At 62.3% G+C, this 13,930-nt stretch overlaps 9 protein-coding genes across 9 annotated transcripts; 5 read left to right on the plus strand and 4 right to left on the minus strand.

Annotated features, from left to right (window-relative positions):
• Positions 1-37: 37 nt before the first annotated feature.
• MSY001_0918 (uncharacterized protein) lies at positions 38-1,941 on the plus strand (the record flags this gene model as incomplete). The annotated part of the gene is made up of 2 exons (XM_018886015.1): positions 38-265; positions 316-1,941. The coding sequence occupies 2 exons, from the start codon at positions 38-40 to the stop codon at positions 1,939-1,941; spliced, it is 1,854 nt and encodes a 617-aa protein (XP_018739531.1).
• A 146-nt stretch (positions 1,942-2,087) lies between these two features.
• MSY001_0919 (uncharacterized protein) lies at positions 2,088-3,771 on the minus strand (the record flags this gene model as incomplete). Its single annotated transcript, XM_018886017.1, is given in 2 exon segments — positions 2,088-2,109; positions 2,120-3,771. The coding sequence occupies 2 exon segments, from the start codon at positions 3,769-3,771 to the stop codon at positions 2,088-2,090; spliced, it is 1,674 nt and encodes a 557-aa protein (XP_018739532.1).
• A 301-nt stretch (positions 3,772-4,072) lies between these two features.
• MSY001_0920 (uncharacterized protein) lies at positions 4,073-6,247 on the plus strand (the record flags this gene model as incomplete). Its single annotated transcript, XM_018886018.1, has 1 exon — positions 4,073-6,247. The coding sequence occupies one exon, from the start codon at positions 4,073-4,075 to the stop codon at positions 6,245-6,247; it is 2,175 nt and encodes a 724-aa protein (XP_018739533.1).
• A 124-nt stretch (positions 6,248-6,371) lies between these two features.
• RHO1.3 (Rho-related GTPase-like protein) lies at positions 6,372-6,916 on the minus strand (the record flags this gene model as incomplete). The annotated part of the gene is made up of 2 exons (XM_018886019.1): positions 6,372-6,793; positions 6,820-6,916. 2 exons carry the CDS (start codon positions 6,914-6,916, stop codon positions 6,372-6,374), a joined length of 519 nt encoding a protein of 172 aa, XP_018739534.1.
• A 2,183-nt stretch (positions 6,917-9,099) lies between these two features.
• MSY001_0922 (uncharacterized protein) lies at positions 9,100-9,365 on the plus strand (the record flags this gene model as incomplete). Its single annotated transcript, XM_018886020.1, has 2 exons — positions 9,100-9,107; positions 9,134-9,365. The coding sequence occupies 2 exons, from the start codon at positions 9,100-9,102 to the stop codon at positions 9,363-9,365; spliced, it is 240 nt and encodes a 79-aa protein (XP_018739535.1).
• A 442-nt stretch (positions 9,366-9,807) lies between these two features.
• Positions 9,808-10,080, minus strand: MSY001_0923 (uncharacterized protein; the record flags this gene model as incomplete). Its single annotated transcript, XM_018886021.1, has 2 exons — positions 9,808-9,953; positions 9,984-10,080. The coding sequence occupies 2 exons, from the start codon at positions 10,078-10,080 to the stop codon at positions 9,808-9,810; spliced, it is 243 nt and encodes an 80-aa protein (XP_018739536.1).
• Positions 10,081-10,197: 117 nt separating this feature from the next.
• MSY001_0924 (uncharacterized protein) lies at positions 10,198-10,687 on the plus strand (the record flags this gene model as incomplete). The annotated part of the gene is made up of 2 exons (XM_018886022.1): positions 10,198-10,488; positions 10,514-10,687. 2 exons carry the CDS (start codon positions 10,198-10,200, stop codon positions 10,685-10,687), a joined length of 465 nt encoding a protein of 154 aa, XP_018739537.1.
• A 968-nt stretch (positions 10,688-11,655) lies between these two features.
• MSY001_0925 (uncharacterized protein) lies at positions 11,656-12,127 on the plus strand (the record flags this gene model as incomplete). Its single annotated transcript, XM_018886023.1, has 2 exons — positions 11,656-11,958; positions 11,996-12,127. 2 exons carry the CDS (start codon positions 11,656-11,658, stop codon positions 12,125-12,127), a joined length of 435 nt encoding a protein of 144 aa, XP_018739538.1.
• A 370-nt stretch (positions 12,128-12,497) lies between these two features.
• On the minus strand, positions 12,498-13,749 carry MSY001_0926 (uncharacterized protein; the record flags this gene model as incomplete). Its single annotated transcript, XM_018886024.1, has 2 exons — positions 12,498-13,677; positions 13,715-13,749. 2 exons carry the CDS (start codon positions 13,747-13,749, stop codon positions 12,498-12,500), a joined length of 1,215 nt encoding a protein of 404 aa, XP_018739539.1.
• Positions 13,750-13,930: the final 181 nt, after the last annotated feature.

Below are 13,930 nucleotides of genomic sequence, written 5' to 3' on the forward strand. Positions count from 1 at the left end.
CGCAGGACACGCACCACGGCGGGCTCGTGTGCCCAGCATGGTACGTGGCGCATGCTTACAGCAGATCGTACGCGTGCGGTCGAAGGACGGGCAGCTGCGGTTCCAGGTCGAGGCCAGCGATGATGCTGCGGTCCTCGTGGCACAGATCGCCGAGGCCCTGCACACCGACCCGAGCCGCCTGACGCTCTCGGATGCGCCGGGGAGCGGGGGCCGCGCGGCCAGCGAGCTCGCAGGACACACGCTCGAGGCCCTGGGCATAAAGTACGTGTGGCACGCTGACGCAGGCATGGGCACATGCTGTTCGCCGAGTACGAGGCGGCCGCGGCGCCCGCGGCGACGAGCGATGCGCCACCCACGGCAGCGCCCGGCGCGTCCGTCCAGGAGCATCCGATCGATGTATACTGGTCGCGAGAGCGGGGCCTGATTGCCCGTGCACGCGACGCGCAGTTCTGTCGCCACGGCGAGAAAGGCATGTGCGACTACTGCATGCCGCTCGAGCCGTACGATGTGGCGTACCACACCGAGCATGGCATCAAGCATCTATCGTTCCACGCGTACCTGCGCCAGCAAAACATTGGCGTCGACACATCTGCGTCCACGTCTGCCTACGTGCCGCCGCTCGACGAGGAGACATACCGTGTACTGACGCCCTGCCCGTCCGGGCAGCATGCGCCGTGGCCTGCAGGCATCTGCACCAAGTGCCAGCCCTCGGCGATCACGCTGCAGCGGCAGCCATACCGCATGGTCGACCATGTCGAGTTCGCGCATCCGGCGCTGATCGAGGGCCTGCTGGATATCTGGCGCAAGACGGCGACGCAGCGGTGCGGTTTCCTGCTGGGACACTATGAGCCGTACCCCGACGTGCCGATGGGCATCAAAGCGGTCGTCGAGGCCATTACCGAGCCGCCGCAGGCCGGCGACCTGGACGGCCTGACGCTCGGCTGGCCGTGGGACGAGGAGGCGCTTGTGCAGCGCGTCGCTGGGTGGTGTGGCCTCGAGATCGTCGGCTTCCTCTTCACCGACCTCGAGCCGGCCGATCCCACCCACACGAACGCGAGTCAGGCGGGCCTTGTGGCGTGCAAGCGCCACGCTACGAGCTTCTTCCTGAGCGGGCAGGAGGCGCTGATGGCCGCGCAGTGGCAGTCGATGCACAAGAATGCGTGCCGCTGGAGCCGCACAGGCGCCTTCAACAGCAAGTTTGTCACCTGTGTGCTGTCCGGCAACCCCGAGGGCGTGATTGACGTGGCCGCATACCAGGTCAGTGGACAGGCCATGGGCATGGTCGAGGCAGACATGCTCGAGGCGAGCGTGCACCCGACGACCGTGCGCGTCAAGCCCAGCGCCGACACGCGCTACGTGCCGGACGTCTTCTTCCGGTACAAGAACGAGTACAAGATCGACGTGAAAGAGAGCGCCGCGCCCACCTTCCCCGTCGAGTACCTGCTCGTGACGTGCACGCATGGCTTCCCGACGGATCCCAATCCGCGCTTCCTTTCGCATGCGTTCCCGATCGAGAACCGGCCTGGCCTGCACGACCAGAGCCTGGACGCGGTGCTAGCACAGGTGCGCGCGTGGCCGCACGCCGTGACCGATGCGTCGGCGCGCGAGGCGTTGGCGCGGTGGCTCAGTGACTGGCACTTGCTCCTCTTCCTCGCGAAGAGCGAGCTGTTCTCGCCGGAGGACATGCAGGGCCTCTGTGCCGCAGCCACGACGCACGACGCGCGTGACGCACTGGAGCGCGTGCTCGCGTCGCCCGGCTGGCAGACACTCGTGACCATGGCACAGATGCAGGCGCCCCCGACGCCGAGCGAGGCGCCGGCGCCGTCCGACGAGGCGAGCCCCGAGGCGTCCGCCGCCTCCAGCATCGCGTGCCCCCACTGCACCTTCCTCAACGCACCTGGCAGCACGGACTGCGACGTATGTGGCCTGCCCCTCTCGTAGCTATAGAATTTTGTCGCTACTCCGCGCCGACCGGCCAGACCGCCGGCTTCGTCGCGCGGGCGCACGAGCCGCGCGCCGCGCGTTGCGCTGCCGTTCCGCGTCGCGCCACACGTCGAGGGTCCTGGGCACACGCCCATCGGCGAGCGCTACGATGCCCTCCCACAGCGGCTGCACATACTCGGTATGCGCGCGCAGCGTGGGCTGCAGCGCCGCGTGCGGGGCGGCCAGCGATGCCTGGGCACGCGACAGGATGGCTAGCTCGGCCGCGAGCAAAGCGCCAGCGCGGTCCGCGCGCTGCTGCAGCCACACGAGCTGCCCGGTCGACCGCTGCTGCTGTGCAGCCGCAAGGAGCGGCCGCAGGAGCGGCACACTGGGGCGCACGCGCGGCGGCAAAAAGACGGGGCGCTCCAAGGCAGGTGCGTCGGTCGGCGCGGCCTCGTCCGGCCACGGCGCGTCGCCCTCGCTAGCGCGGCGCGCACACGCGCGTGCATGCACCTCGTCGAGACTCGCATGCAGCGCAGGAGGCCGGGGCACGCCCAGGAGCGCGGCCATCTGCTCAAGCTGCGCCGCATACATGTCGAGGGCCTCGTCCAAGTAGGCGCGCGCGAGCGCGCGGTACTTGCCGCGGCTGCGCGCGAGCATCTCCTGATCGCGCTGCTCGTTCGTGCGGATCCCCATCGTGGGCGTGCTCTGTGGGCCGCTCGAGAGGCGCGAGAGGAGCGAGCGCGGCGCCTGGATCGACGCATTCGACACGAGCAGCGTGTCGGGCACCGACATGGCGTGGCGGATCAGCAGCTTGAATGTCGTGCTGTTCGGAAGCACGGCGCGGTGGTCCTCGTCGCCGGGGAGCGCACGCGTCATCTGCTCGTAGGCCACAGCCATGTCAGGTGCTCGCGCCAGCTCACCGAGCGCCATCAGCACCGTGTTGAGGGTATGCGTCGTCGGCGCACACAGCGCGGGCGCCGCCGTATCTGGATTCTCGAGGTCAATGCCGAAGCCAGAGCGCAGCAGGTTGAGCAGCTCCGGCAGCTTGCCCGTCGCCCGCAAAAGGCGCGCCGCCAGGTCCAGCGTCAGCACTCGCGGGACGGTGCCCTGCACATAGATGTCGACGAGGAGCATGCTGACCGTGCTCGCCGCCAGGTCCGCCGATGCCTGGACGTGCTCGGCGGCCTCGAGCCGGTGCTTGACCTTGTGGCGCTGGTGCGCCGGCGCAAGCAGCTCACGCCGGTACTTTTTCTTGTAGCGCGTCAACTTTTGCTCGTAGTTGCGCACGAGACCCATGATCATGTGGTGGCATGTCGCCTGGTTCGGCGCGGCCTGTGCATGCCCCGCCGAGCGTGCAGCGACCATATCGTCCCACAGAAGGCGCATGTTTTTATAGCGCCCGCCCAGCGCGAGCACCGCCAGCACGCGATTGTACGCACCCGTCGTACGATGCTCCATCGGGATCTGCGCAAGCACAGTGCGTACGCGCGTCGTCAGCGTCTGGGCCACGCGCCCGCCCATGCCGCGCACCGGCGGCGGAGGCGCCAGGGCCTGCGGCGTCGACAAGTCAATCACACGCGCGTCCGCCGGGAGCGCGTCGAGCACCTGCTCATCGAGGTGCGCGTCGTCACGCACCTTGCGCACCCGGTCACGCGTCTGCAGGTACACCACGTACGTGCGGCGGGGCGGCACCAGCGCCTGGAGGACGCGCTGGTGGTCGGCCGGCGAGAGGCGCTGAGGGTGCCGCACCGAGCCATCTGCACACACGTAGGGGCGCTCATCGAGGGCCTGGCAGTAGAGCTCCCATAGCATATCAGGAGCTATGGCCTGCGCACTGTTGAGCATATGCACAAGGCGCGCTGCGGGCCCTGGCGCGAGCGACTCCGTCGGCGTCTCACTCGGGGGCCGTCGGCTTAGCACAGGCGCCTCGGGAATCGCAACGGCACTGTACGGGGCTCTTTGTCCAGCCCACGCACGCCTCGTGACGGCGGAGCGCGCATGGCGCCAGCCCGGCGCGGCCAGCCGCACCGCCGCCCGCTGCATCAGAGGCGACAAGATCTTCTCGTCTCGACGCCGCACCGCTCGCCGGCGGTCGCTAGTGTCACGTGGACAAATCCTCACGCGCGCGCGGCCACCCAGGCCCCCCATGGACGACCGTGCTGCGAAGGCGGAGCGTGCGCGCAAGCAGCTGCGCAGGCACCGCGAGGCGCAGCGCTTGAAGCGCGAGTCGCGCATCCTCGAGGGGGGTGGTACGCCCGCCGCCCCTGAACCGGCACCCACTGTCTCAGAGACGCATACGCCCGCAGAGCCAGCGCCTGCGACCCCGGAGCCGCCGCCAGCGGCGCCTGCCACGACAGAGCCACCGGCGGCGCCCACCAGCACCGAGAGTGCTACTTTCGCGTCCGAGTTGTGGTCCCAGGGGCCGCACAATGCGGTGACAACTGACTATGACGCCTTCCTCGCGCCAGCAGGCGACCGTGACAAGGAACCGGCGCACGAGCCAGAGGCGGCGCCTGTGACGGATCTGTTTGCGCCTGCAGCGACGGACGAGCCGGCAGATGCACTCTACTCGGGTCCCGAGAAGGACACATACGCCCAGGCACCGACGTCCGACCTCTTCGCGGAGCCCCCGCGAGCACCGCCCACGCGATTTATGGAGCACCTATTCGCACCTAGTCCCCAGCGGCCAACGGACACTAGCAACTATGCAGCCACGATGGAGGCGAGTATGGACGAGGAGCGGGGAGCAGATACGTCGCAGCTGGAAGCCGCGTCCCTCTTTCCCATGGAGTCGCAAGAGCCTGCGCAGGAAGTGCACGGGTTCCAGCCGCTGTACGAAGTGCCAGCCCACGGTGACCCCGCGTACCACGGTGAGAGCAGCGAGGCACCCTATTATGGCCATGATGAGGCGTACTATGGCCACGACGAGGCGTATTATGGCCACGACGAGGCGTATTATGGCCACGACGAGGCGTATTATGGCCACGACGAGGCATACTACGGCCACAATACTTGGGGGTACGAAGAGGATCCTGCGTATGCCGCGCAGGCCGAGTCGGCTCCGCTGGAAGAGACGGAGTTCTACCCGCCCTATGGCAGCGACCTAGCCAAAGCAGGCACCAACACGTTTGACCCCGAGCAAATGCTCGAGACCATGTCTGGTCCCGTGGACGATCTGGGCGATAGCCGAACGCTCGAGCCAATTCCCGAGCACGAGTCCGACGAGTCGCGTGCTGAGAAGGAGGACCACGAGGCGGAGGCGCCCGCCTCCTACGAGCCAGAGACGCCAGCGGCCCCGGTGGCCTCTGAGCAGGCGCTGCCCGTGGATGACCTGTTTGCCTCGGATGGCACAGAGCCATGGACAGGGGCCGCGTCGTCTTCCGCTGCGGAATCCGTGCCACCCGATGCATTTGCCCTCGAGGCGCCGCCTGTGCCGCAGCAGGATCATGCACCTGCGTTGGAGCAGCGTGAAGGCCCTGTCGAGGCGACGGAGGTGCCTACCGTGCCTGACACGGCGGCAGATGTCGAGGTCCAGCGAGCGCCGGAGCCGGAGGCATCACCGGCGGCCGCCATCGATGCGGACGCGTCCGCGGGTCCAGAGGTCGAGCGTCTTGCGGCAGATCTGGCCGAGGCGCGCGCACAGCTCGAGGCCCTGCGGACCGAGTGCAAGGCACTCGCCGGCGCCAAGGAGGCACTGGAAGCACAGCTGGATACGCAGCGTAGCGAGCTGGCACAGTGCCGCGACGAGCTCGCTGCGGCGCGGGAGCAGCGGCTCGCCTCCGAGCGCACCAATGCGGACCGCATGACCAAGCTGCAGCGTGAGCACCGCGAGGCGCTGCAGGCGCTGCAGGCGGAGCACCGTGCGGCGTTAGACGCCATGACGCCGTCGGCTGACGCGGCGCCTGCGCCACACGCGCTGCAGGAGCGACGGGTATCGGCACTTTTGCGTGCGCACAAGCGGAGTGCGACAACGTCCTCGTCCTCGCGCATGTCGCTCGCTGAGGCGGAGACAGGGGATTTTTTGCCGCGGCGGCAGCCGTCGGAAAAACCGCGTATGAGGCGGGATGCGGCGCTGACGCCATCACAGGCGCACCACCGGCAGGCGAGCCTGCAGATGCTGCGGGCCCGCATGTCTAGTGATGCGGAGGAGGTTGCTGGGCCCGCGCCGCCGACGAGTACGTTATCGATTGTGCAGGACGAGCACCGCGTCGCGAGCACTGTGCAGGACCAGGTCGAGATGGCACGGACGCACTCGCACCAGTTCTCGCAGGACGCCCTACTCTTTTGCTCGTCGTGCCAGGGCGACCTGATTATTGTGTAGCACATACACATCAACCATTTTCATCTATGGACATGAGAGGCTGTGAGGTGGGGGAGCCTGGAGGTAGAGGCAGGGAGGCCGGCTGCGCCGGGCAGAGACATGGCCCGCCGTGCAACAGATGCGATTACAATACAAGACAGTTGTTCGCTTTCCGTCGCTTGACCGGCTGGGGCGAGAGCACGCCCCGAATAGCTTCGTCAAACACGCTTTTAAGGCCCTTTTGTGTGAGGGCAGAGCATTCCAGGTACCGCAGTGCGCGAATCTCCTTCGCCATTTGGACCCCCTGGGAGTACGAAATCGGCGCCATGCGGCGGTCGCGCAGCCGAGCGTTCATTTCAGGGTCTTCCCGCAGATCCAGCTTGGTGCCCACAAGAATAATGGGGGTATCGGGGGCGTGGTGCGACACCTCCGGCCACCACTTGGTCTTGGCATTTTCAAAGCTGGAGGGGCTTACGATGGAGAAGCATATGAGAAACACATCCGTCTGGGGGTACGACAGGGGACGTAGGCGGTCGTAGTCCTCTTGGCCAGCGGTATCCCAAAGGCCTGCACCATTAGAAGGCATCACGTACCAAGATTCACAGGCCGGCCATCGACCATGACATTGGCCGTATAGTTATCGAAGACCGTAGGAACATATTCACTCTGGATGTCAGTCCGAGCGTCCATACGCACAGGAAATGCATTCGTGGTATAGGAAATCAGCAGGCAAGTTTTGCCGACGGCACCATCGCCCACAACCACACCTGAAGCATTAGCTCATTCTCTGTCTCGTACACTTGATGTTCCGCATCTTAGTGTTTCACAGCAAGCAGCGCCAGCTCTTGTGCAGACCGGGCGCAGAGTTGCGGCTCGTGTTCGCTTGACAGCCGTCTCGTCACCGACAACGCCTAGCCGGCCGAGACGTGCCCCTGAACCCAGGGCTCGGGTAAGGCTGACGCAAAGCACACCAACCATCGGCCGAAGTCGCGTGGCCTCGCACACTCTACACACGCAGGGCGCACGGGCAACATCCACCCAGGCTCGTTCGGTACGCACAAGACGCTGCGCCGTATATATAGCCAGCGGCACGCATTCCCGGAGGATCCTGGCACACGTCTTCCCCCGACCCCTCCCCTCCCCTCGGTAGCCTGGCGCTACTTCCCCATCGCAAGCACACTGCCACCGGGCTGGACCCTTGGCCTCTCCCCTACCATCGTTTTTATCCTCTCCCCTCTTTACCCCTCCCCTGCCCCTCCCTTTCACCCTAGATTATATGAAGAAGTATGATGGCCCTATTATCCGACACGACTCCCGACCTGCCGCGCACCAAGCGCTGGCCTGCAGCGACGATGCCCCAGGCACTCCGCATGCCGCTGTGCCCCATCCCTGACGAGGCTGCCGAGAGTTCCGAGTCAGAGTCGGCGTCGAGCTCGGATAGTGACAGCGATGATCATGGCACACAGCGCAGGCGTAGGCCCGAGTCGCAGCGCTCGGTGATCGCCAAGGAAGCACGCACAGATAGGACTCCTGTGCACCTGCCCCAACGGCCCAGTCTCGCCATTACGCGTGACCAGAAACGACCATGGCTGCGTCACAGCACGCCTGTGCGCGCGGGTGAGTCGCACCTGACCCTACTTCAAAACGACGGGCTCGCCCTGGCAAACTGCTCCTCTGCTGCGCCGGGCTCGCATGGACCGTGGCGCTCCGAGGACCGCATCCGTGCAGCGCAGCGCCTTTTTGATGCACTCGGGCACTCCTCTCGGCTGGAGCACCGTGCGCCGGTAAAAGACGCGCCGAAGCGACCTCGCATTTCGATTCTCCGGAGTCTGCGGCTGCAGGCGCAGCGGCGCCGGAGTCGCGAGGCGACAGAGACCCACGCTCTCCACGACAATGGTGAAATATCGTTCGCCACGAATATGCAAGGCACTCAGCACTGTGTAATTGCGACGGAGAACAGCACGTTTGAGCTGGTCGTTACGCCGCCCACACCCCCCATGGACGGACGCGAGTGGGAAGAGAGTGCGCCTATCACGGGCGTCCGGCTCTCTTCGCACAAGATGGCTCACACACTGCCGCCTATTCCGCCCTCGCCGCAACTGCAACCGCCACCGTTCGAACTGGCGCCGGGACGCGCCCAGCAGCTCGCCCAGCGAAAGAAGCGCCAGGCACAAGAAGTCAGTGCTTGGTTGTCCCTCAAGGAGTCATCTACAACACAACTACGCACACAAGTGGTGTCATCTGCGTCTGCCGAGAGAATGCGCATTCTCACTCAGTGGAATGCGCTCATGGCGGAACAGGTCAAGTACCAGCAAGCGCAAAACCCTGTCCCTTCTGTGTCAGTGCGTGGAAGAGACTTTTGTCGGTACTCCGACATTCACACGGCCGACTTGCCCAAGTACGTCCCCCCCGGGCGCCGTTGCCTGCACACGCCCCAGCGCTCTCCGCTTGCACGCCGCTGTGGGCCAGCGCACTGACCCACTCTCATCGGCCCATAACCTCCACATCATTATGTAGTCACGTGTATAATGCTAGTTTTGACGAGTCACGTGTGTGTTAGAAGGAGCGTCTTTGTGGCGGCGGCGGGTCCTCACCCACCACCCTCTTCTCGAGTGTCGTCGTCATGGTACGTGGCACCGCGGCCGGGGCACGACAGGCAGCGTGAGGGATATACACTTGCTCATTCTGTATTATGTCGCTGCTCCGCTGCAGTCGTGAGAGATACGCTAACACGATAGGCCAAGGTCCGCACTCACGAACTCCAGAACAAGTCCAAGACGGACCTGCTGAACCAGGTCGAGGAGCTCCGCAAGGAGCTGCTCCAGCTCCGTGTCCAGAAGGTGGCCGGTGGTGCGTCCAGCAAGCTGGCTCGCATGTACGTGTCATAACAGGGGACTAACGTGACAGCAACACGGTTCGCAAGAACATTGCCCGTGTCCTGACGGTGATCAACCTCAAGCAGCGTGCTAACCTGCGTGAGCTCTACAAGGGCAAGAAGTTCCAGCCCCTGGACCTGCGTGCCAAGAAGACCCGTGCTCTGCGCCGCAAGCTCACAAAGCACGAGACTAAGGCCACGACGGAGCGCCAGCACAAGAAGAACGTTCACTTTGGCACCCGCCGCTTCGTCATCAAGGCGTAAGTGCATGACTCTAGCTCTCTATGAGCAGCTTTAGTCGCGCGCTGACCTACGTCAACTTTGACTGACCACGGATGCATGCAATGCAGTTGTATCCTCTTATGGCGTTGCATCTGTAGTCTCTGCTACCCTCACCAAAAGGAACTTTTTGTCCACACGGCATATTCCACGATATCTCTTTTGTAGCGGTCTTTTCGACGAGCAAAGAGCAGATGTTGCCGACCTTGTGCAGCATCTAGGGCTGTCTAGCCACGTATGCCGTGCAAATGCATGGATACCTATGCTCTACATGAGGTATGCGTTGCGTCCTCGTAGTATGTCCGTGTACCCCGCCTGTGCTAGAGCAGGTACGGGGCACAGAAATATCAGACCGTTTCATGGTACTTAAGCACCGCCACTACATGGTTAGTAGGCCAATACATACACAAGCTGTACGGACACCGAATCACAACTGTGTTAGTACCAGATCTCTCTTTCGTTTCAGATCACCTACAATGTTGTTAATCGGAATGTGAACCAGCTTCACTAGGTAGCCAATGAAGCCCATTAGCACAAAGCCAGTGCACACAGCGCGGCAAATTTGAATGAACTCTGTGACACGGTTAGAGTCGGCCCACGTACCCTTGCGATCAGGCTTCGTGCATCGCTTCAAGAACTGCGTGCCCTCCTTCACAAAGGCAGCAGGCTCTTCAACCAACTCACGAATACGCTCCGACATTGTGGCAGGGACGTACGTAGCCATCGAGCCTGGGCATGTCGACCTACGCGGGTGTCTCACGTGATTGACTCGACGCTGCGCGAAGGCAAACGGCAGCTTGGCTTGCTTCTAGCGAGGATGCGCGGCACGCCAGTGGGAACGTCCTTGATGGCACATGTGAGTCGAGTCTTTCGCCCCGGTCGTCAGGGTATGACTGGGATGCTCTCCGCGGCTCGTTGGGAGAGTACGAGCGCTACATCCAAGGCCACCGAGCCTCCGGCGGCCGCCTCGGAACCTATCCCGGTTCGTTACCCTTACTTTGTCTCGCGCGTCGGCCTGGGTGGCATGAGCCTGCCTGTATATACAGACATACGTCATGGCGGATCCCAGTGGATCACGCAGATCCGCAAAGTCGAGGGAGATGCGAATGTACGTGAGAAGAAACTAACCCCAGGCTTTCTGCCGTGACTTGTTCGATGAATTTGGCTGGGGTGATCCATTCGATCCCGCCAATGCGTATGCGCGTATGCTCATGCGTATCTCCAAGCAGGCAGGACCTAAAACTATCTTCTTGCGAAGCAACGTAGCTCGCGAGGTCAAGTCTTGGCTTGAATACCGCGGCTTCTAAGATGTCTTCTGTTTCACGACGTTTCATGTCTATTTGTGCGTCATCATACCCATGGAGTGATAAAGGCATATTCTACCATCCGAGCTTGGCGGCATCCACATGTCGGAACACGCCAAACCCTAGCGCCAACACCAGCCCTGTGGCAAGGACTCGGTGTGGGAGTTGGGTGGCCGTCTGGACCCAACGGACCTCCCAGATGGCTAGAAGTAGTTCTAAAAGGATGAGTGTTCCCAGTGCATAGCCGAACAGTCTGGTCGCATGAGTTATCCGCCATGGCACGTACCTGTGATACTTGTACATAGCTTTGGCCCGTGCCTCGGAACCAAAAAGCAGGCGCGGTACGTATACGGCCGCCAGGCCAAAAATTCCTTGCACCCAAAATCCCAGCAAAAGGAGCACGCCGACGACACCGTGCCAGGAAATGAAATGCTTGGCACCTGGCTTGCTGTGCAGGTGCCACATAATATAGACCCCAGCGGTCACGAGGGGCACGCCCAGCACTCCCAGCAAAATCTGGTGACGAAGAAGACCCCGAGCTTTCTCATCTTGGCCCCTCGCTTTTTGCAGGGCGGCCATCCCCTGAAAGAGAAGATAGAGCCCAAGCGATACAAGCAATGGGTGGAATGCGAATAGGGGGACGGGGTACAGCCCCACCTTAGAAAAAACCAGGACCCATATGGAGACAAGAAGAATTAGAGCACACGCCTGCGCTAGTACAGGCTTTCTAGAATTGAAAGGACTCGACGTACGTGGAGCGTCGTCCATCCTGGTGGGCCGTGAGCAGCTTTGGTACGAGTGGAGTACGCCCCGCCCGAAATCACTTAAGCTGCGAGTGTGTTAGATCGGTACATTTACAAATAAGTCGGCCGTACGCGGCAAAGGACCGGGCAAGGCACGTGCCCGTCGTTTTTGCGGCGTGGGCGGGCGCCTGGCACACCTCCCATCCTGAATCTCCCGACTAAGGACCCATGTCGTTCCTTCGCAGCACTCTGACTCAATCGCTCCGCGCTCCTATGCGCCTGGCCGTGGCCCAGCGCTCGGCTGTCCGTGCGATTGCTACCACGCCTCTGCGGTTCGCGGAGCACCAGCAGCCTCTGATCCAGGGTGAGGGTGCCAAAGACGGCACTGTGGCCTCAGACGAGGACCAGAGCACCGGTATTGAGCGCTTCGAGCTGATGGGTCGTCTCCAGGGTGTGGACGTCTTCGACATGACCCCCCTGCAGGCTGACCGCCTGGGCACTATTGAGAGCCCGATTATTGTGAAGAGCATGGTACGTGTTTGGTGACAGGGAGACTAACGCTGTCCAGGCCTCGGAGCAGGTGGTTGGCTGCACTGGTTACCCCGCTGAGTCGCATGTGACTATGTGGATGAAGCTCACGAAGGACATCAAGCACCACAGGTGCCCTCACTGCGGTAGCGGTACGTTCTCGTACAAGTAATGACTAACTATTTAGTGTACCAGCTGGAGCACATCGGCGAGGAACACGACCACCACTAAATGATAGGTGCATCTCTTGATGAGGTACATGGATTTCTCATGTAACTAGTTTGCGATGTATGCTTATCAATGAAACCGCTCATCGACTCGACTCGTGTACCAGTCACACGACGTTCCGTTCGCCTTTGTTGCATAACTACCATGGCTATGCAAACTAGATAGTTATGTCGTGACCAATAGGTGTGCAAAGAGAAGGTGCGCCTATCACGGCACTGGGCCTGGTGGCTCAGTATTCCCTAGGGACAGCATACTAGCCAGAAAGGGTAGCTTAGGGCAAGAAAAAGAGGGTCGGGGAAGGAGGGGAGACATCATTACAGCATGCGGAGGTAGTTACTCGGTACAATGCCCAGCTCGCCATTCGGGCGCTGCGCTTGCCACCACTTGCCGGAGCTGTCGACGATCTGCAGAATATCACCCTTGGTGAATGATATTTCCGTAGGGTCATCCTCGCTCGCCTTGTAAGTGTATAGAGCCTCAGCGCGCTGGATTGTCGGCATACCCGAGTCCATCTGCACGTTCGTCGCCTCCGGCACCGCGCCAGGGACAGAGCCCATGGTCGAGCCTATGATCGGAGGAGCCAGGTTGTTCGAGCCGCCCGTAGGGTACACAGGCGGGTAGCTTGACGTGCCCATCGCATCCTGGGCCGCCGGTGGCACAGCCGAGCCAGTGGACATGTCGGGCGCCGTCGTCGCTTCAGGAGCACGCATGCCAGCGTCCACGCCGGCGGGAACACCCGTCGCACCCTCACCGGCGCCAACACCAATGGCCACTTCATCAGGCGCGCCATCGTAGCCAAAGCGATCCGATGGCGAGGCCATGTTGCCGATGTTTGACTGGGCAGGGTTGATACCCGAGCCAGTAGTGCCTGCGACACCACTGCTGGCGCCGACACCCGACGAGATACCCGAGCTGATACCAGCACCTGAGTTCAAACCAAAGTTGCCGGAAGAAGGGTTCTGCACACCAGCCGAGGTGCGCTTGAGCGGGTTGACCTTACCCATGCTAAAGCGGTTGCGCAGGCCGCTGCCCGAGAAGGTGCCAATGACACCACCCGCGCCGGACGAGCTGCCGACGCCGTTGTTGAACGAGACGCCCTTCTCTTCCAGACCGGTGAAGGCACCCTCGTAGAAAGCGCTGAAGTAGATGAGAGACAAGATATTAGCAAAAGCGAGAATCAAGTAGCCAGCTCCCATACCCTCAAGGCTACCCTCGTCTGCGTAGAGGCCAACGTCGGCACCCAGAACAGACATGGCCGTACCGATGATCAGGAAGGCAAAGATGGACAAAAACAGGCGCTTCATGCCCATAAAAAGGAAAAGGGGAATGGCCACGATCAGGAAAAGCTCAACCCAGATGGTGAACCAGACATGGCGGTCACCACGGTGGAGATAGCTGTTCGACTCCGCTGTGCACTGACTGATGAACGCAGTGAGCCAGCCCACAATGGCAAGGAAGGTGGCACAAATGGCAAGAATCATGCCAATACCTGGCCTGCGACAGTTAGTTTGCACAATGACAATATACGCACTTGCCGCTCAGCGGACTTGTGAATCCTCGAACCATGGTTGAAGAGAGAGCGTTCCCCCGGGACGAGGAAGAGAAAGGTGGTGCGCTACGCGCATCTAGGTAATAGCTGCACATATTGGGTCCTGGCATGCGACCGTGGCATTTGCACGCCCCCTTTGACCGATTGGCAATTCTGACTGGCACGTCATGCAGGCATTATGCATGTGGATAATACTCG

Source organism: Malassezia sympodialis, genomic scaffold, assembly GCF_000349305.1.
Source record: "Malassezia sympodialis ATCC 42132 genomic scaffold, msy_sf_4, whole genome shotgun sequence".
Classification (NCBI taxonomy): domain Eukaryota; kingdom Fungi; phylum Basidiomycota; class Malasseziomycetes; order Malasseziales; family Malasseziaceae; genus Malassezia; species Malassezia sympodialis.